The sequence below is a fragment of the Haplochromis burtoni genome, unplaced genomic scaffold (genome assembly GCF_018398535.1).
Source record: "Haplochromis burtoni strain Fernald_Lab_line unplaced genomic scaffold, NCSU_Asbu1 Contig_3, whole genome shotgun sequence".
Classification (NCBI taxonomy): domain Eukaryota; kingdom Metazoa; phylum Chordata; class Actinopteri; order Cichliformes; family Cichlidae; genus Haplochromis; species Haplochromis burtoni.
This window is the reverse complement of record NW_024582364.1, coordinates 1,067,904-1,088,327: the sequence shown is the minus strand read 5'-3', so window position 1 is coordinate 1,088,327 and position 20,424 is coordinate 1,067,904. Positions and strand designations below refer to the sequence as shown.

The 20,424-nt window shown below is 39.8% G+C and overlaps 1 protein-coding gene across 3 annotated transcripts in view; it reads left to right on the top strand.

Annotated features, from left to right (window-relative positions):
- The window catches only part of tnr (tenascin R (restrictin, janusin)), a 198,196-nt gene that overhangs the window by 144,853 nt on the left and 32,919 nt on the right, over positions 1-20,424 (top strand). The window contains exons 14-23 of one of the 3 annotated variants that reach the window (XM_014332926.2): positions 210-300; positions 752-834; positions 3,633-3,735; positions 4,531-4,620; positions 6,441-6,574; positions 6,648-6,777; positions 9,707-9,973; positions 12,992-13,111; positions 13,500-13,643; positions 20,048-20,167. In XM_014332926.2, the coding sequence (XP_014188412.1) occupies positions 210-300; positions 752-834; positions 3,633-3,735; positions 4,531-4,620; positions 6,441-6,574; positions 6,648-6,777; positions 9,707-9,973; positions 12,992-13,111; positions 13,500-13,643; positions 20,048-20,167 (1,282 nt within the window). Of the gene's footprint in view, positions 1-209; positions 301-733; positions 835-3,632; positions 3,736-4,530; positions 4,621-6,440; positions 6,575-6,647; positions 6,778-9,706; positions 9,974-12,991; positions 13,112-13,499; positions 13,644-20,047; positions 20,168-20,424 lie in introns of all 3 variants that reach the window. The other 2 variants (XM_014332924.2, XM_014332928.2) reach the window with 2 other exon arrangements.

The window sequence follows — 20,424 nt, the reverse complement described above, 5'->3', positions numbered from 1 at the left end:
TGTGTGTGTGTGTGTGTGTGTGTGTGTGTGTGTGTGTGTCTGTGTTTGTACTTGCCATGCATGTTAAACGATCTAATCTCACAGTCTGTCTGCCTTCTGTGTCTGGAGATAAAACAAATAGAAAACAAACACATAAAAAAACATAATGCAAAGAGATTATACACAGACTAAACGGCCTCTGTTGTTTTGGTTTTTTTTCCTCTCCACAGGTCCTGCGTCCTGGCTCGCGTTACGAGGTGACAGTGAGCGGCGTGAGAAGAGGAAACGAGAGCGGATCCATTTCCACTGAATTTACTACCGGTGAGGTCTGACAGCAAGCAGATGTGGTGATACTGGTGTGTGTGATCCTGCGTCTGCCTCTGAGAGTAGAACAGTAATGACATATGGCCTAATATACGCCACACTTTTTATCTATATTGGAGGGAGTAGTGAACATCTGTTCAGGGGAATGTTTACGCTCCTAAAGTTTGTACTTATTTATGGAAACACTATGCTGATTTGTTTTTCCCCGCTGATGCCATATTTACACATTAAATATCTATTTGTGGTTGATACTTGAAGTAAAATCTACAGAAAACTGAAGAGGATACACCTTATAAAAATACAAAGAGAAATGTGTTTGATGAACATGAAGAGCTAAATATGAGTAACTGACAATTTAATGTGACCTGTGTTTGTTGTTTGCTTGTTCACAATCTCTGAGAATGGGTCTCAGTGTCCCCAACATTGTCAGCTTTATCGTTTTTCTCAGAGATTGATGCCCCCAAGAACTTGCGTCTCGTTTCCAAGACCTCAACCACGCTCGAGCTTGAATGGGATAACAGTGAAGCTGAGGTAAGAAGTCTTTTGACATTTTTTAACTGCCCATGTTCTAGTATAGTGAAGCATAACCAGCTTGACTTAGTCCTCATGACTGCACAATTACCAAAAATTTGCAGGTAATATGAAGCCATAAAAAAGTAAAGAAGAGACTGAGAAACACCATTCAACCATGTTACGAGTGCTTATGTTTCTATGTTTGTCCACCAGAGGGCACTCTGCACATTCCCCATTGGCAACAAAACACAGCAATCGAGTAGAGTTGGGCAGAACATAAACGTTTATTTTTAATCTGCATTATCATATTTTCTTAGTAAGGACTAATAGAAAACTACACATAATAAATGTTAGGCAAATCTATTTATGTCTGAAAGAAAACATTTGTCAGACCAAATATCGGTGTTGGTCGTAAACATCCTATATCGGTCTGGCTCTTTTTTAAACTTTATAATTAACAACACCTTTGACACGAAGCATCTGTTGTTTATTATTTTGGCTTCCATATGCTTACAAAAGTGCATCTGATGCTATATTAATTATATCATCTTTAGATTTAATAGCTAACACATGACAAATATATAGAATTATACGCAGTGTAATGCATTAAATCACCAAGCATAAGCCAAAGTTATCTAATAATAAAAATATTAATCATAATAAACATTATTTGTAAAAATGATCAAAACCAGTGTTACAAAGTACTAGAAACACAGAAAAAAGGAACAAACTAGATGAAAATTTTCAAAACAATTTATATATTAAGTTCTGTATGTAGTCAGTATAAGAATAGGAATAAAACACAGTATGATTCCACCTTAAGGAATAACTTAAAATCAACATAAAACTTTAGAAGTTATAAGATAAGCTAAGAATGTCAGACAATATAAAATCCATGTTAAAATTTCCCCCAAAAAGTGTTTAGCAGTCATTTAAAAGAAGATACTGATGAGGCCAGATTTCCTCAGGCAGTTCATACCACAACAAAAGCAACCCCAACAGCAAACGCTCGATTGCCTTTTGTTTTTAAGCGAGAGGTGGGAGCAGTTATCAGGTTTTGCCTGAGAATCTGAGGCTGCACACTGGTTGGGAGATATGATTGGTATAAACTCAGGGGCCAGGCCATGAAGGGCTTAAAAAATAATGAGTAAAATCTTCAAATCAATTCTAAAAGTCATGGGCAGGCAGTGTCGAGTCATTAAGACCGGCGTAATATGTTCAGTTTTCTTGGTTCTTGTAAGAGGTCTTGCTGCTGCCTATTTATGCTTTCTGATTGATGCCTGATAAAAAAAACATTATAATAATCTAACCGAGAGAAAATAAAAGCATGAACGATAGTCTGAGTGCCACTAAAGCTCAGGATTGATCGGATCCTTGCAACATTCCTTAGGTGGACTGGGCGACCTGAATAATGAGAGAGTTTACAACATAGAAGTGCTGCGTACATCCTGATGATAACAACTTAATGTTATATAAAGATGGTGAACAAATTAAAGGAATAAACTCATACACTGAGATCTGGTGTCTGTGGGCGAGATTGTGCTGATGTGGGTTCAAATGTAAATCAATACAAAATTGAAACATGGAGGTGATCTCTTCCTGGGTTACGATCCACAGGGCTCACTGGATGATTTAACAAGTATAAAAATCAAGTGAATCAAACTATGGGAGTCCCGTCTAATAATCTCCATCACCATCATCAAACACCAAATGAGGGAAGATCTTTTGGGCGAATGCTGTCAAGTCAAATCAAGTTATTTATAAGCACATTTAAAAACAACAAGCACTGACCAGAGCGCTGTACAGCTGAAAGGTTAAACAGCACGAGCAGTAAAACAGTTAGTGTTAAGACTCAGGCAGGTTTAGTGGATACATCTGGTCAGCTGACCTTCATGATCTATTGGGAGTGTGCATTGTTGAAAGATCAGGAAGGTAAAACGGCGCTAACTCATTCAGTGACTTAAAAACAACCAAATCTTAAACTCAAAACGCACTGAAAGCCAGTGTTCGGCACCAGAAGACCTTAGACAATCAGTACCAAGGTACTTGAAGCTGTTTTGGTGGCATGTGATGGCCTAACACCTACCAAAGATGCTTCATTATGGCTTACCTTTAATATGTCACTGGATTTGTAATATTGTGCAAGCTGCTGTTTTATTTCACTGCATTAAATAAGTGTAGTGGACCATCCTGAAACACATTAAGGCTTCTGCTGGCTCTCATACTGCAGGTACATCTTATATCAGTGAGCCTGCTGCATGTTTACCTTGCCCTTTTTATAAAAAACAGCTAATTTCCTCTTAATCCCTCTGACATTATGACTCCTCTTAAATTGTTTCAATAAAACAGCTTTTTTATTCCTTCTACTTTTTCTTTTTTTTCCCCTTCTTGGACACGTTACCATCCCACACAGACGGGTCTGCCTTTCGCTGCCTTGGAAAATGCCAGTTAGAGCGCTGGAGCAAGCGCTTCACTCGGTGCAAATGGTCACCGAATGTTTTGCTGTGAATGAAAATGTGATAAATTGCGTTTTGCTCAGCTGTCACAATGATATTTCCAGGGCTCGCTAACCACACATTCAGACTTATAAAGACCGCCTGTCTCGATGCCGGCAAATTTATTCATCCTTCTGATTCTGCACTGCAGTGTTGACAAAGAGCCAAACATCACACTGTGCCGAGACAAAATAAACCAAACAATGCACAGTAAAAAAAACCACACAGTTTTGGACTGTTTTGTGTAAGTCTTGCATAGCGAGACTTTTTCAGGCATTACCTTCTCTTTAATGCTGTAAATATATTTGTGTTTAAATGTAGGTGGAGAGTTACCAGGTGGTTTATAGCACATTAGCAGGAGATCAGTATGACAAAGTCATCGTACCGCGCAATGAGGGAGCCACTACTAAGACTACTCTCACAGGTAAGTGAGGAATAACCAGTTTTTTGCGTTTTGAATTATTTATCCTCGACATTTGTAGAGTTCCTATTTTCCTGATGCTTTCAGTATCATCACAATGCATCTAATATGTACCAAAGAAGCTGGAAGTGTCTGTGTTTTACATGGCAAGATTATCTCCGGAGCTAACACTTGGCTGACGGCCCACTGATTGTATCTGTAGAAACGCTTGTTGTCCTGCGGGCGTATTGAAAGGCTGTCAGAAAGATGGGGTCAGCTGGGATGTTTTTTTCTGAAAGGCCAGAGTGCTGGAAAGGGCACGGCCTGCATAAGAATAGAAGCAAAAGGTCCCCGTGTTATTCTGTTCGCTCGTTGCCATCGATGCTCTCCCTCACTCTCATCCATTCTCTGTCACTCTCATTTTCCCTCTCCCCCTGCTCTCCTCCGCTAATAATCTCTGTCGTCCGCCTCCTTATTTTTCATTCCTCATCTCTTCATCTCTATTTCTGTAGCTCAAGATCCTCTCTGTGGATGCACTCAACCGATTTGAAACTGATCAGTTGTGCAGTTGATTTAAAAAAAAAAAGAAATTTCTTCAGAAATCACAACGATGCTACATGTAAATTTGCCGAGACCTCATCACCGGTGTCGAGCTAATTGGGGCTGTCATGAAAAAAACTCAGTGTAATTGATGTGCACTTTGCACGAGGACAAGAACGTGAAGCACTCTCTGTGATTATTATTATTACGATTTTTTTTGTTCCTGCTACGTTATGTGTTAAATTAGTTCCCGCTTCTCTGTCTCTCTTTGTATCTCAGACCTGCTTCCAGGCACAGAGTACGGCATTGGCATTTCTGCCATGAAAGGTAGCAACCAGAGTACACCAGCCACAATGAACGCCAGGACGAGTGAGTGAATTATGCTTTGTGCTCCACTGTAAAAAGCCAGTGAGTCACTCGCGCATGTACAACACAGAAATCACAGCGGGGAATCGCAGCATCACAGCAGGCTCGTGGGCCCATTTGTTATTATACGTGTAATTCTCACCTGTGGGTCGGCGCTGCCACTCCAACTACTAAAAGCCATTTTAGAAAATTAAACAAAATATGTTTCGCCGTGACTTGTACTCTTCTCCAGAAGTGTTTGGTATTGTCGGCTTGGGTCAAAGTTCCCATTACAACATTTTAAAGCTGTTATAATGCATACTTTTCTTTGCTAATGGCCCTCTCTTTACCTCCATACTTGATCCTTTATTTGAATATTTATTGTGTTGTTGAGTTGTTTGGCTGAAAGGAGAAAAAAATGTAACCCTTTGTCTGAAAAGTGAGTGCGTGGAGGTGCCTCGCTAATCTTTCCCCTCACGTTCACCGTCAAGCACATCTTTCATCCAGGTGCAGTTATTTTAATGGCTAAAGGTTTTCTGCACTTTATAAAAAATTATGCTTCCATTTGTCTTACAAACAAGCTCGTTGTAATGCCTCTTTTCCCTGCACTCGTTTTGAACTTTAAAATGCATCACATCTGTCGCATTTCTCTTAAAGAGCTTTAAGAGAGCCGTTTATGAAGACAGCTTCATGGCAGCGCCGGTGTTACCTTAAGCCAGAGCTGCTAAAATAATCATTTCATTTAACACACATTTACATCAGGTTTTTTTTATGTCTGTTTGACCTCCTAAAAAGCCATGAAACACCAAAGGTTCAGGCAAACAAGGCGGCAGATGATTAGCTGAGGATTAAACATTGATGATCCACTGGGCAAACTGGGTTACTCATTCTGCAGGGAAGAGAACAACTCACTTAAAAATACAAGAAATATAAAAAGATTAAAGGAGACAGTCAGATCGTTGTGGTAATATGCATTAAACCCATTGGAAACGCTGTAAATGTTTTATTAGTAATGGTCTGTCCTTTAATGTGAGAACTGCACCACAGTTACACAAGTAGACAAGAGTATAGCAGAAACTAAACATGAATTAAAAGACATAGTAACCAGTAGCAGTAATTATGTTTCCACTGAAATCATGAAAGCAACATTTTTGTTCTTATTTTTAACCATTTCGAGCTAGATTTACTAACCTGAATAAAAGCACTGTTGGTATTTACAAAAATGCGATGACAAGGCTGTGAGATGTTTGCGACCACACCTGTTGCATTTCTGAGAGATCTTTTCTCAAGGTGCAAAATAAGGACAGGAGGATATTCAAGCGTGCAAACTGATAGCGCTTGATAGTGAAATGAATCTTTCTAACCACATGTGCGAGCACTATTTGGGGATTATGCTCACGCGATGTTTTACCTCGTTTAGTAAATCTGGCCCTAAATTTATTTGAAAATATTGTTAAAAATCCAGCGCAATTGTGTTGCCCTCAAATGTAGAAAACAACATGTCAAATCAAATTTGAATCAGTGAATATTTTCATAAACTCTTATTTTGTTTTATGCAAATGCACGCGAGCACGTACTGTAGGTGACACAACACAGTAGTATTTTCCCAAATGACAGCAGGTGGTAATGGGCTAAGAAGCTGCAAAGACAGTTGAGAAGACGACTGAGAACAACATTAATATAAATACTTGTGAATTTGAAGGAGGATTAAGAGGAAGGTCCCTCAAAGGTCATGTATTTTTTCGATGTACACCCACTCAGATATATCTTTCAGGGTGAGAGTGTTACATGAATCTGGGCTGGAGTTTTGAGTTTAATTTTGAGTGTTGCTTTCCCTGTTTTAGCTCTGGATGTACCTATGAATCTGACTGTGACAGCTTCCACGGACAACACCATCACTCTGAATTGGGGCATAGTCCAGGGCCCCATTGACCACTACAAGGTCACCTACACATCAGCCTCCGGCATCACTAATGAGGTAAAGAACACTGAAACGATAACCATGTATATGTCTGATCTGGACCTTGTTTAACTCATCTTCCCTTTTCTAGCTGACGGTGCCTAAAGACATCAACACCACCACTTTGAAGGACCTGGAGCCTGGGACTGAGTACACCATCACTGTAGCAGCAAGAAGAGGAAGACAGCAGAGCACTGCGGCTACCATAGACGCCTTCACAGGTAGGGAGCGTAGTCTAATTTCATATAGTGAAGGACTAACTTTAAAGTGTTTAATGAAGATCAGCAGAGACGTGCATACAGATAACATAATGATGAAATCACTTCCTCGACAAACAGTCTCCCTTTGTCTTTTCCATTGCAACAGCTTCAACTAAACGTTCCTAAACAGCACTCATTTAATCCGTTCAGGTTTCATAAGGAGCTCAAATAAATTCACTCACGAGCGTCTCTGCACAGACAAAGACATGAAAGATCAGCCCATTACTACGGAAAGCTGGAGAACACTTCTAAAGACGGTATAGGGTGTAATGAAGTTGAATGATGGATATAATGAACTAAAGTGTGACATCAGGTGAGGGGAGTACCGCTTAAAGAAAATGGAGGACCGTGAAAGACTTCGAAGGAGCAATTAGCAGAGGCAAATTATTCCAGCCCGTTAATGAGCTTGTTACAAGCGCTCCTAATTGCACCTCTCTTTTGCATCTCAATGTATTTGTGTTTCTGTTTCTTCTTACTCCGGTTCGTACCACATTCTCTCCCTTTGCCGTCACGCTCTGTGCTGTCTGCTCGCCCTGTTTTTCAGCTTGATGTTGCTCCTTTCTTTTCAATCACTTCGTTTTCCTCTAAACTCACATCCATCCGCCCAACTATACGTCGGACCGCCTGTCAGTCTACTCCACTCTGGTAGTTTTTTGTTTTTTTTTCTTTTTCCGAAAGCTTGACGTGAGTTTCAGTTGCACAAAGGCCGGTTTCAGAGATGATGGACATGCAATCACCTGCCATCATTCCTTTCTTTACCAGTGTCATTATCATCATCTCTTTTTCTTTATTGCTGCGGCCATCGTTGTTGTCACCGCCGCAGCGTCATAATCATGTCATCCTACTTCTAATCTTTTTGTTATCTCGCACTCCTTTGGTAACACCACTTTAACTGTCTGGGGAGACGTGAAGGAATGATACGATGACAGATCAAGAGAATCAGAGGACAAACCATAAATTACCTGTAATCTTCTCATCCACTATTCACTTATTGGAGACATCTGTCCACCTTCACTCAGGTATACTCAGGTGATGCGTTCATTTACATGTTTCCAGCATTTATGGGTTTTATAATACACGATCTGCACATCAGTAAGAGTAACCATAGAGATAAAACATGGACTTATCTTCTGGGTCCAAAAAATGAAGCTAATGCGGACCTGCACTTTGTCTGAAGGCCACCAGATGGCGATAGCTGCAGTAACTATGTATATTGGAAACCAGCTTTCTCTTTTGACCTCTGTAAACGCTTGCAAACACTGATGAGTTTATGCGCTCAGTCACTTTTAGGACATATTTATTTATGACTATTTCAAAAAATCTTCTCATACTGCGTTTCAAAACAGAGGATTATCTGTGGTATGAAACGGCTTACAAGTCAATCACAAGTCAATAGCCAATGAGTGAGCAGTTTCACAGTCAGAACCGCCTCTCTTTTGTTTTTAAAAATGAGACAGTGACCATCTCGAGACTTTTAAACAGGACAAACCACTGGGCACGTCACGGTAGCTATGTTCATATTTATGAAGTGTAGAAGTGTAGTGAATTATGACAGATTATTAAGCGATTTAGTTTGTCACACTGGGATGTGATTCTTAATATAGTCCAACCTCCGAAGATGTTAAACCCCATATTTTTGCGTTTAATAGCATCTTTATATTCTAACCTTTTAACCAAAGTCCTTTCAGACTCAGAGTGTAGCCTGTTTCCACAGACTGCTTGTCGCAAGATCCTCCATCCTCAGCTAGAGATAATATTAACTTTTCTTTTATTAACTATGAAATTGAAGTTTTTTCACAATCCATGACAAGGGTTTCTCTTTAAGGAAACATAATTTTCTCTATAAAAAAGTTCCATTAATATCTACAAAGGTGAGTCACATTGTCATCTCACATCACCCACATTGCCTCTATGTGGTCTTACTTGCTGTTAAACCATTAACTAGCTTATCACTGTCATCTTGATCAAAGACGGCACTTTCATCACGTCTGTGGAAGTTTGCTTCACACAGACTCTCGACCCCTTTTGCATTTTTTTCATATTTAATCAATGCGTAGCCACAATCTTCTCTTTTTAAAGCTGCTCTGGAGACACGTTTGGATCTTTTTCGTACCCCGTCTCTCCACCACTGTTGAGATCATGAACGCACACAGGCACTGGTATCGTGAGGTCTATGTGATACAGAATTTCTGCTGACTGCACATGGCAGTAATGCATACTGACAACTTGTGAAGAATAATAAAAGGCAGCGGCTCACCAAGAAGAATACAGATGCAGGCCAGTGTAAACAATGCAGGTTTCATATGATGATTGATTGCAAAGAAAACTCCGCAGGATGCCTGTAATCCTGGCAGTTCAGGAAAGGAGAAGTCAGTGTTGCCACATTTCCCCTGCTTATACATCCACGCATGGCTAATTAAATTCAAGTCATCTTGCATTTGTTGCTGTGTCAGCTGGTACACTACTTCATATTCATTACATCATCTCCCGTCCAGGTCATACATTTTGACAACAGCATCTGCTACTATCATCCTTTTTCCATTTTCTTATTATGAACAGTCCCATCACATCTTCATCCTAACGGCGGGTAATCTCATTAGTTTCCCTTTTTATGACCAATTAATTCATTACTGCCACATGATTGTGGTTTTCTTTGACTCTCACCTTCCCCATCAAGATTACACCCAAGGCTAATTTTCTCAACTGTATTATAAACGGTCTGTTACATCATCGAGGACGGCTTTCATCCATCACTTAACGGCTTGTCTGTCATCTCCATAATGACAACAACTGCCTGTTTTTTTCCCCATTAACATTTCGTGCTCATAGCAGGATTTCTGCCTGTCCTTGAAAGCTCCTCGGTGACCTCTAAACCCCCTCGTTCCTCCAGGAATCAGACCTGTAACCCACCTCTACTTATCAGAGGTGACTTCAGACTCTGTGTCAGTGGCGTGGAGCGCCCCAGCACCGCCCGCTGAACTCTTCATTCTGAGCTACAGCTCTGCCGACGGGACCGACACCTCTAAGGTGACACTGCATGGCTCCAAGACGAGGTCACTGATCCAGGGGCTGCTGCCGTCCACTCATTACACCGTCAGTCTAATCACAATACAGGGGGACGTTGCTTCAGAGCCCATTACAGCTTCACTTGCTACAGGTGAGCTGCTTGAATGATGGAAAAAAAAAGTTTGTAAGTGATGAAAATAGAGAAACATCAGCAGCAAAATAAAGGTTTGTGACTTTGTGGGGGTCCCGTCCAAGTAGATATGCACACTTAGGGTCATAGTAATTTTGTTTGTCTATGTGTGGCAAGAGTACATGCATTTTTCTGCAACTCCGACCCAATGATTGTGAAATTTTTTTAAATGTAAATAGAATCCAATAATTTGCAAAACCCATAAAGTTATATTAGAAAACACATGAAATGTTTTAACTGAGACATCCAGCAAAAAGATGCTATTTCTATGACAAAGATGACCCAGAGGCGTTGAATCCTATATCAGACCCAAGAGTCCAGCAGCCAGTCTTCTCAACTCCCAGTCGTTTGTTGACTGTTGTGAAAAAATAGTTGATGTTACACAGCACATTGTCTCACTTAAAACATTTAATATGTTTCTTATGTTCTGTGAATAAAATATGGCTTTGTGAGATTTACAAATCATTGTATTATGTTGTTATGTTGTTATTTACGCAGCGTCCCAGTTCATTGGAAAGTGAAGAAAAAAGATGATCATCACAACTTCATGAAGCTCAAAGTATCATTTTTAACACTACAAAACCCCAAGGATCCTAAATATTCTGAGTCTAGTATTACTCAAGACAATCTCACACCACAGAAGCTCTAAATTAGCAATGCTTTGTATTTGTGCATGTAAAATGACATCAAGTTCCCAGCATTTATTTGTTTGTTTTAGCTTGATCTACTTAACAATTAAGAAAGATTCCAACTCTAATCACCTTAATCATATTTATGAATGAGGGATACAATGTAAAAAACAGAGATGGGGAACAGGAAAGAAAGGATTTTGGGGGAGCAAAATATTGAATTAACATGTATGAGGTAGCGTGTAAAAGGAAAGAGAAAGAAAATTAGTTTAAGAAATGGAAATACAAAGTGATTTTAAATTAAATATGTATTTGCAGAAATGCTTTTTTTAGGCTTTCATTTGCGCAGCACCACAGCAGAATGACTTTTGTAATTAGAAACTGCCTTGGAGGCTTTTTTATTTTTTTCATTTTTCTCCTTTTTTTCTGTTCAGATGTAGATGTAGAGATGCAGTGCCAAAAATAAAGGTTTTGCTCCTCAGTGCTATCAGATGGTTGAGGTTTGCACAGTTAAAGCTAACCTCAAAAACCCAGATGTAACATTGGATTATATTTGAGAAAAAACAAGTGGCTAACAAGTGTCAGCCTAATGGAGTGAAGGCCATGCAGTAGCAGAAAGGAGCAGTCTGCTTGTTTTGTTTTTCCTGTGTATTCACCCATTTAAGTATATTCTTGTCTTCTTTTTTTCTTACATCTTAATTACAGTTTCTCTATCACTTCTCTCCATGTCTTATTAACCTATTTTACCTTCAGCGACGCCACCGCGACCCCTCGTTAATTAGTACAGTATTTCTGTGTCATTTTTCTGCAGACTTTCTAAATTCCAGTTTAATTGGCAGATTATGAAAAGAAGCTCTCCCTCTCCCATTTGATTGCGACTGTGCTATTTACATCTCAGAGAGAAGAGAGATAAATGAATGAGAAGAGGGTCAGTATTATAACCTGCCGGAGAGTTTGACAATGAGCTGGAAGAAAGAGGATCGCTCTCTTTCTTTGTAGCGAGGGGGACAAAAGGAAGAGGATGAGATGAAAAAATAATGGAGGGCTGGAGACAAATGGAGAAAATAGGAGAGCCAGCAGTAAACAATAGAGATGTTAACTTAGCATCGGTGGCAGAAACACCTGCACATGCCGGTTTCAAACACCTCCTTGGCAGCTTGGAGCCTTCACTTTCTCGCTTTACATTCACGCACACACAAGAGGCAGATTTTCAGGGGGTGAGATTGGATGGGATGGGACAGATGTACACTATTTCTTGCACCGGTCTTTACGCTGTGATCATTTTAGCGCCCTGCTTTGATCTCACGTGTTTGAACGTGAGCATTGATGGGGGGCTGCTTGTTGCCTTGAATCACTTGTTACACTTGAACTGTGCTGCATTAAGATTTAACCACAGTTTTACTTTATGGTCCAGCTCCGCTTTGGCTGACATAATGCAAAAGTGACTAGCTGTATATCTCTGCCTGCATCCCCCCCCACAGGAACCTTTATAAGAGAATAAATTTTTACAGCCATTATTCGTTCTTTGGCTCTACATTTGCCAAAGCAAACGTAATTAGTAAAACATGAACGACTTGAATAAATGCAACTGTATTCCATGCGAGCAGACTTTAAATTAGTCCTCTTCCAAGAATTTGAAATCTCCTGCTTTCTGCGTGGGAATAATAGCCATAATTCTTCTCAAATCAGGGAAGAGAGAGTGTAGCAGTCGTCTATAAGTGCTCTTACCCATCGCCCACAACAGGAGATGGAAGCGATCTCTTAATCTTGATCTTTGTTTTTTTTTTTGTTCCATTCTCGTACGTTCTTATTTTTTTTTCTTCACTGTCTAAATATCTTTCTTTTTTTCCCTAGGATCTGTCAGGGCTTTAATTGTTTGCTCAAATTGTCTTCACCGTAACCTTTTCCGTGGCAGCTCAGTGGTCTGAGGAGACATATAAAACAGAATTTTGGCAGGGGAGGGGTCTCCTCTGTGTAAACCCTGCTCAGCCTCAACATTAACGGTTGTGGTTTTTTTTAGCTTGATGCTGCTCAGTTTCTTCTCGCTAATCTTTTGATGGTGTTTTGTTCGTAATAAAAATGTGCATTAAAAATTCACACAGTCTCGCAGACCCAAGGACAGCTCTGTTTCTATGTAAATTTAATGAAGAGGACATTAAATGTGGACAAAACGAGGGTTACTGAACTACTCGGGCCTTCAAGGGCAGTCTTTCTTATAGATTTTCATGAAAATGACTGAATTAGCTTTGTACATAACATAACATGCTCCTATTATATGCTGGGGCTCATCCTTTTTTTTTTATACCATTTGAACCGCATGACAGTGTTTTCTTTCTCATCGCACTTTTAGGCATGGACCCACCAAAAGAGATGATGGTGTCGGACGTCACCGAGGACGCCGTGACGATCTCTTGGATCAAACCGCTGGCTCCGTTTGAATACTATAAGCTGTCCTACCAGTCGGCCAGAGGTAGCGTGCACATAACTGCAAACCGTGATGTTATTCTTAAGTGCATTTGAATAACACGCTATTTATTATATTAGCATACACAGAGCACACTGCTGTTCCTTGTTACAGTTAAATGAGCATGGCATTTGCTGTAGGAGGCTCCCTCTGATGTAAGATACATTTTGTAGCAGAGCGCCGTGCCACACACCTAATTAATTATAACATTTTATCAGTGAAAGGTAATTGAAATTTTAATTAAAATTCCATATTTATTAAGTATTTTCCCTGTGATGCAAAAAAAAATAAAAGAACAGCAGCTGGCTACGCTGCATACCCTGTACGTGAAGAAGGAGATCAGTGTGACAGTTCTGGTGTTCAGGTGTTGGCCTCTCTCTCGTGTCCCCTGCAGGTCGAGTAGACAGCGTGATGATTGACAGCGATGTTACAAACTACACCCTGTCCAGTCTGTTTCCTGCCACAGAATATGAGATCAGTCTCAAAGCTGTCAGCGGGAGTCAGGAGAGCAGTGTTGTCAGCACTTCCGTCTTCACAGGTAGGAGCTAACCACAGAACCATTAGGTCCATATTGTTGTGGGGGCCCTTCGAGACCGGGTTTACTCATGCAGGAAGAACGTTGAGGAGACTCCGATGTCTTACACAGAAACAGTTAGTGCAGGAAACTCAGCCAAGGAGAACAGAGTGTGGTAGCTCAGGTGGACACATGTAAAGGTATTCAAGTGTGCTGAGCTGTTCTCCACATAGTGCCCTCTCTTTATATAAAACCTTATTGCATTGCGTGTTTGTTCCAGGTCTTAAATAGCTGCAAGGTATTTCTTAGACACCTAAAAAAGAGCTGCTGTCTACTATAGTTCTACTATAATGTCTCAAGTAAGGCAACACTGTGAATGACTGGTAAGTGAGCAACCCCACCTCAGAGTGACACGACCTAAATTTCCCTCTGCAGAAAAATAAATGAATAAAAAGCTTCCACATTTTCGCAATAGTGAAAGACATACCTAACCATCGATTGTTATTCATATACACAATTGTTTTTCTCTTGTCAGCTTTTATGCATGTACTGTAGTTAGGTGCCTGTGCAAAGGATGATGTTACTAACCTTTAATGTTCTGGTAAGCCCATTGTTTCTCCAGCTAGCAGCAGCGTCCATCGCCAGGCAGATAGCCATACAGTCTTTATCCCGTCTCCTATGAAGATATGTTGGCTAACAGCAAACACACTGAGTATAGTGAGTTAAGTACAAAAGCAAAGCAAACAGAGCAGTAATGGACTGAAACAGGTTAAATTAAAGGTAGGCCACTAATGACCATGCTTGTAGTCAATTTATCAACACCAGAGTTATCATAGTTTTGTATTTTCTAATTATTATTATTTTCTCTTTTTTAATTGAGACTTTTCTTCTTAACTTCAGACAGTTTCCAGAGTGGATTTTATAATTTCAGTTTAGTTTTTATTGTTTGATTAAATTATTATTGTGTAGAGGGCATAATGGATTTTTATTATAATAAACTTTTCGAATCTTTAGTATTCGACTAACTATAATATTCTGATCTAGACATTGTTGTCCTTAATTAATATTAAGAGAAACAATCACAGCTGTGTTTCTGAAATCGAATTGTTTACTTTTTCTTCTCCTAAAAAAGGAAACAGTAAATTAAAAAATGAGTCAATCAAAGTCAGATAATCTGTAAAATAGTTTACGTTTAATTTTCTGAAGATCACCTCGCAGGTTAATGGTATGTTGTTCTCCTCTGAGGTCGTAAAATCACAGTGCTGACAGTTCTCGAATAAAGTAAGTCTTGCTGTGAGAGGGCAGCAGAAGGACAAATGTTTTCCATGTAAAATAAATGAAGAGTTCCTCCCCTGCTAGACTTTCGGGTCAATTGCTCTGTCCACAGCTATAACAGCTGTGTTAAAAACGAGCAGCAGACTAAAATGCACACACAAGTATGCACACAATCCAAGGGTGAAGCTCATGTTGTAGACGGTGCAGTCTCTGCCGCTGCAACAGATGAAAGCGTCCACTCCGTGACCCAGTAATTGGTAACCTGCTCCCAGCTCCATCTCACTGTCTTCTATCTCTCTGGCTGCTCTCCTGCCTCCTATCTCTTTATCCTTTGACTCGCTTCAGTCTTTTAGCACTGTGATGTCTCTCTCTGTCTCGCCCATTCTGCCTCGATTTCCTCCTCTCCTCCTCCCTCCGTCTTCTCTGCCCTACCTCCCTCCTTTGTTGTGTCTTCAGAATTTAATGAAATCAAAGGTCTTGTGTTTTCATGCTTTCAAAATTAGCACCAAATCATAAGTTAGGTAAAAATAAAACCTCGCCGTTGCACACACGTGTGACAATGAGATACCATTCTTCTCTGAAGAATTCCGCTAACCTGAGATTAACACACTCTCCCAGTTCTGTATTCAAAATGCTCGGTGTACGTGCGAGAGAGGGGAAAGCGAAAGCCGAGGAGAGCGCAGAATTGGAGCGGGAACAGGCGAGTAGAAGGTGTGTTTGCATACCAATGAGACCTGATTCACCTGGAGCGGCAAGGTTCAAGAATCCAGTAAGAAAAAAGAAGCTGAAAGAGACCCTTTCCCTTGTTTCCTCTTTCTCCCCCCTGCCTCGCTTCCTGCCTCCTCCTGTTCTTTATTATCAGCGCCTTCTTCCAACAATCCCAGCGTGGGTACAATGAGCAGAGACGGAGGGGCTGTAATAGCCTGAAAAGAACATAACTACAAAGTCAAGCTTGTTAGAAATGGTAAACAACATTTTCCTCACATCCAAGAATGCTCAACCAGGGACACTTTTACACTGCTTTCAACAACAATACATAAACAAGGGATTTGAAAGCGTAAGCCAACACTGCCTGGTCAAGTATGTAATAACTTGGGTAACGCTGCAATTTCGACTTACTTCACATCCGTAATCAATTACTGTGCGAAGGGCTGAGAAAGCGGGGAGCCATATTTCATTTTGCAAGCGCAGCAGGTACTGCTAATCTAAGATGAATTTGGCGGGGGTGACACTAAATGGACTGTGTGAAGGCCTGTTTAAGGGCTAATGACGGTGCTCATTAGCAAAGTGTCAGGACCCCCAGTAAAGTATTACTCTTCCCAAAACTGAAGGTTGTGGAAAGAACATTAACATCCTCCCTGCCAGCTGCGTTAAGAGAAAACAGAGGAGGGGAATGCACTTGCTTTTTTAATTGAAACATGCTTAAAATAGTCCACACAATACCAAATAACACTTAATGAACATCAGAGATAACACATAAATTGACAGAAAAACAAAAGGCATAATGCCAGGCATGCAGAGGAAATGGTAAATACAAAAATGGAAAAAATTTGACTAAAAAGTGTAATGAAAATAAAGGAAACGAGAAGAGAAAATAGGTTTTTATTCTTTTTTTTTTTTCATCACAAGTGGATTAGGATCACCAAAAAAAGAAATGGCACAGAAATAGTTAACAGTCGGTAACTAGCTAACTGACTGTTACATGTTTGCTAAGAAACAGTTCTCGAGTAGGGATTGCAATAATGTGCAGCTCCACAAAACAGAGAACTCACTTTATCAGCAGGACAGTTACCGCTATGCTAATGTTATGATAATTATTATTTTCTGTGAATTTACATAATGATCCTTATCTTAAAGACTCCTTTAGGTTCAGCTACTAAGTGCCACAAAACCAGTAATTAATCTTTACTTAATGATTGGGCGTAATGACTGGTCTCACATTTTAAATGACTGTGTGAGTGAGCATTTTACCTACACTTGAAACACACTCAACATCCAACATCATCAGTCAACCGGTATCCCTGCGGCTCTAAAACGCCACAGATTATATGCAGCCAAAACACTGTTTATGTGTCTAAATATTTGTGCGCCTCATGAGTATTAACGCGACACCAGGAGCACGCATATACACGTTCAGCGTAGCTCCGAGGTTAATGTGTAGAGCATGCGGCTTTCTTTTGCTTTGCCACAATAATGAGAGGGTGTACAGAGATTTACTGGAGTTTTGTGTCTTACTGGCTTTAATGGCCACAGTCTCAATACAACGCAGGCTGACCTCGTGACCAAGCGGCACGAAGTGTTTCTGAAATATCCTACATTGTGAATTACACACTAATAATGAGCTGAGAGCATATTTTCTGCATGTAACAGCAAGCCGAGCGCCCTAAATAAAACATATAACGACGACTTAGAACATCAAACCTCAATCATCTCCTCACCAGGTCTATCAGGTATTGCTGTGTTTGTGTTGTTTGTGTTGTGCCATAATTAAGATCTGAAAAATATGGTAACAAGAGAAGAAGAAATGGTTTCAAGCAACTGGTTTGCTGTGTGAAACTCTATATTTTTCACCCTAAATCATAGTAGTTTTGTTGCCTAAATCTAACCAAACAGTGGAAAAGAAATAAGCAGGTAAAAAGTAAAAAATATTGGGAGAAAAATAAGTCTAAAAATAATATGTTGCCTTTCTTATCTCTTAGATGAAAGGTTTATCCTTGAGCCATTCAGCCACATCAGTATGGTCCCTTCTGAGGATATTTGGCATGGATATCAACTGTCTGCTTATCCAGATATCATGGATGCAAAGAAAGTTCTGAAAAATAGCCACTGTTCCCAAGGCTAAGTCAGAAGATGAGCCAATAAATCATCGTAGTACGACACATACTGTACATAATAAATACAAAGTTGTGATCAAATCATTTTCTGCAATCATATAATGGCCTGCATTTATATCCCCACTGGGCCTTGACTTCCAGATCTGAGTGAAAGTATATAGATAGCCTGAGCCTGTAATTCACCCATGCAATCAGTAGATGCGGTATGATGATTGAATTATCGCAGCTCTTGATGAAGGAGGATGACCTGTTTATTTTTTTCTATTTTGGCCATCTCTACTCTATCTCCATTGCCAATCTAATTGACTTGGCAAGGCTCCATTAAATTCACTTAAACCTTTTTGCAATTAAAGTAATGATTTTAATCAGGTTCGTCCATCTATCGCAGTGTTAAGAAAGAGCACAATTCTTTTTTTTTTATTATTCTGATGAGGGCAGGGCAACATTAATTACCTCATCTGGGCAGAGATTGGGATCACTCGCAGTGTTCTGTGTTCTCCTGCCACGCTCTCCGCTGTGCCAAAATAACATGCCTGAGGAGAAATTGGGGTTGAAGCACTGAGGTTAAAGGTATAATTAAATTCAAACTCAATTTTGGCATGTCCAGCAGTCTGAGAACAAAATTAGGGAGAGGGTGTGAAACAGGAGGCCTAAGAGAATATGAAACTTTCGCATCACGGTGAAGTCACCATTAATCAGCATTCTTGCAAAGTTTTTTTGTCTCTGCAATTCATATGAATATATATCTCGTTGTTGTCAGTCTAATTAATAATTTAGGTGTGTCTCCAATTGAATTTCACACAGTGTTCAAAATACAAAGCTCTCTCTATGAAGGGAAATATGATGCAGCTTGTTAATTTGTGAACAATTCAGTGATAAGTTATTTTCCATTAAAAGCGGTGATTGACAGAGTCAATTTCCCTTTTTCTTTTATTTGCTCTGAGCTTACTGGGTGAGAAATCCAGTGACAGCCAGCAGCTAAGAGATACATGATTTTACATGAACTTTGTTATGTGATACAAAAAGTAGTGTAGCAGTCTCCTGGTTTAACTATGCACAGTAATATAAAAAAAGATCCTTAATTTCTCACATTTTACTAGGAAATCGGGAGTTTATGGAAACATATTAGCCAAGCTTTTTTTCCCACTTCTTTAAATAGACTTCAGGAATAGTTCTCCAGGCTTTTTGAAGGACATTGAAAACTCCTCTTTGAACATTGGCTGCCTTTTAAATGAAAACTCCTCTTTGAACATTGGCTGCCTTTTATTCTATTCTCTGTCAATCCACGATTGATTTTGTTCCATACACGTTTGACAACAAGGTATAAACAAGGTACTTTTACTGCATTGGCCTTGTGTTTGGGATCATTGTCATTCAGAAAAATGAAATTAATGCCAATCAGATGCTTTTAGGATGGTACTGCATGGTAGATCAAAATCTGATTATACTTTTCTGCGTTTATAATTCCATCAATTTTGATAAGATCCAACACCACTTGCTAAAATGCAGACCCAAACAATGACAGAGACTCCACAGATGACTGTAGATACTCACTGATGTACATCTATCCCGACCTTTTTTATACATATTGATGATGACTTTTGATGATGACAAAAATTTGGATTCATTGCTCCATAAGACCTTTTCTATTCTGGCATTCCTCAGCCTTTTCCCCCACATTTCCCGTAAGAATGGCTTAAGTGAAGACTCATTTGAAGTGTAGATTAAGCAGCTGATGGGATAGATACATCTCTCAAGTCCAGGGTCAGATTTTTGCTGGATTTCTTTCTTATTTCTTGAGGACATGACTTTCAAATACTCCTGATTGGCTGTAGATCTTTTGGGGGGGCATGTCACTTCTTTTGTCATCCTCTTGTCCACTTCTGATTTTTTTTGGAACAAATTATGTATTTTTACAACAGGTTTCTAGACACAAAAAGGCCAATTTAAAAATTTAAAAGGGTTCTTTGGTAAGTTCTCTGTTATATGTTATGCTCTCTGTTTCTCTCGCCTCTTGACTTGGGTGCCTATTTTTTCCTCAAATGATTTATGGGTCACTGTTAAGCAAGCTGACAAAAAATTGTATAGATTTGCACACGCTACAAACAAACAAGATCATTTCGACAAGGTATAGCAAACATGTTGTGTTTGTCCGCAATGAGCGGACCGCTGTCATTCTTGGTTGTGATCCACAGCTGTCAATTTATCTGTGTAGCACTGACACAATATCTCATAAATGATGGGGAAGACGTTCAAAGAGCCTGATATTATCTTTTGCTTAACTGTTGTGTTCATTATTGTCTTGTATTGCAAACATAGCAATGGATATGCCGTCGGAGTTGACGGCCCTCAACATCACCCCTCAAGGAGCCCTGCTGAGGTGGAATCCACCCGTGTCCAATGTTGACAACTACGTGGTGACTCTCACACACAACCAGGGTGAGTGTGCATTCATTTGCTTGATTTGATGTTGGAAAGTCAATGAAAGGACACCAATTAGATAACATCATTAACAACCATTAAACTGTAGCACGACACTGTGACTACTTCACATTAAAACACATGAAAACATTAGCTTATACTTCCTTACGTTGACAAAATTACTGTAGTGCCCATCTACAGTTGGCTCTAACTTTAGAAGACCATAAATACCATACACACACACACACACACACACACACACACACACACACAGA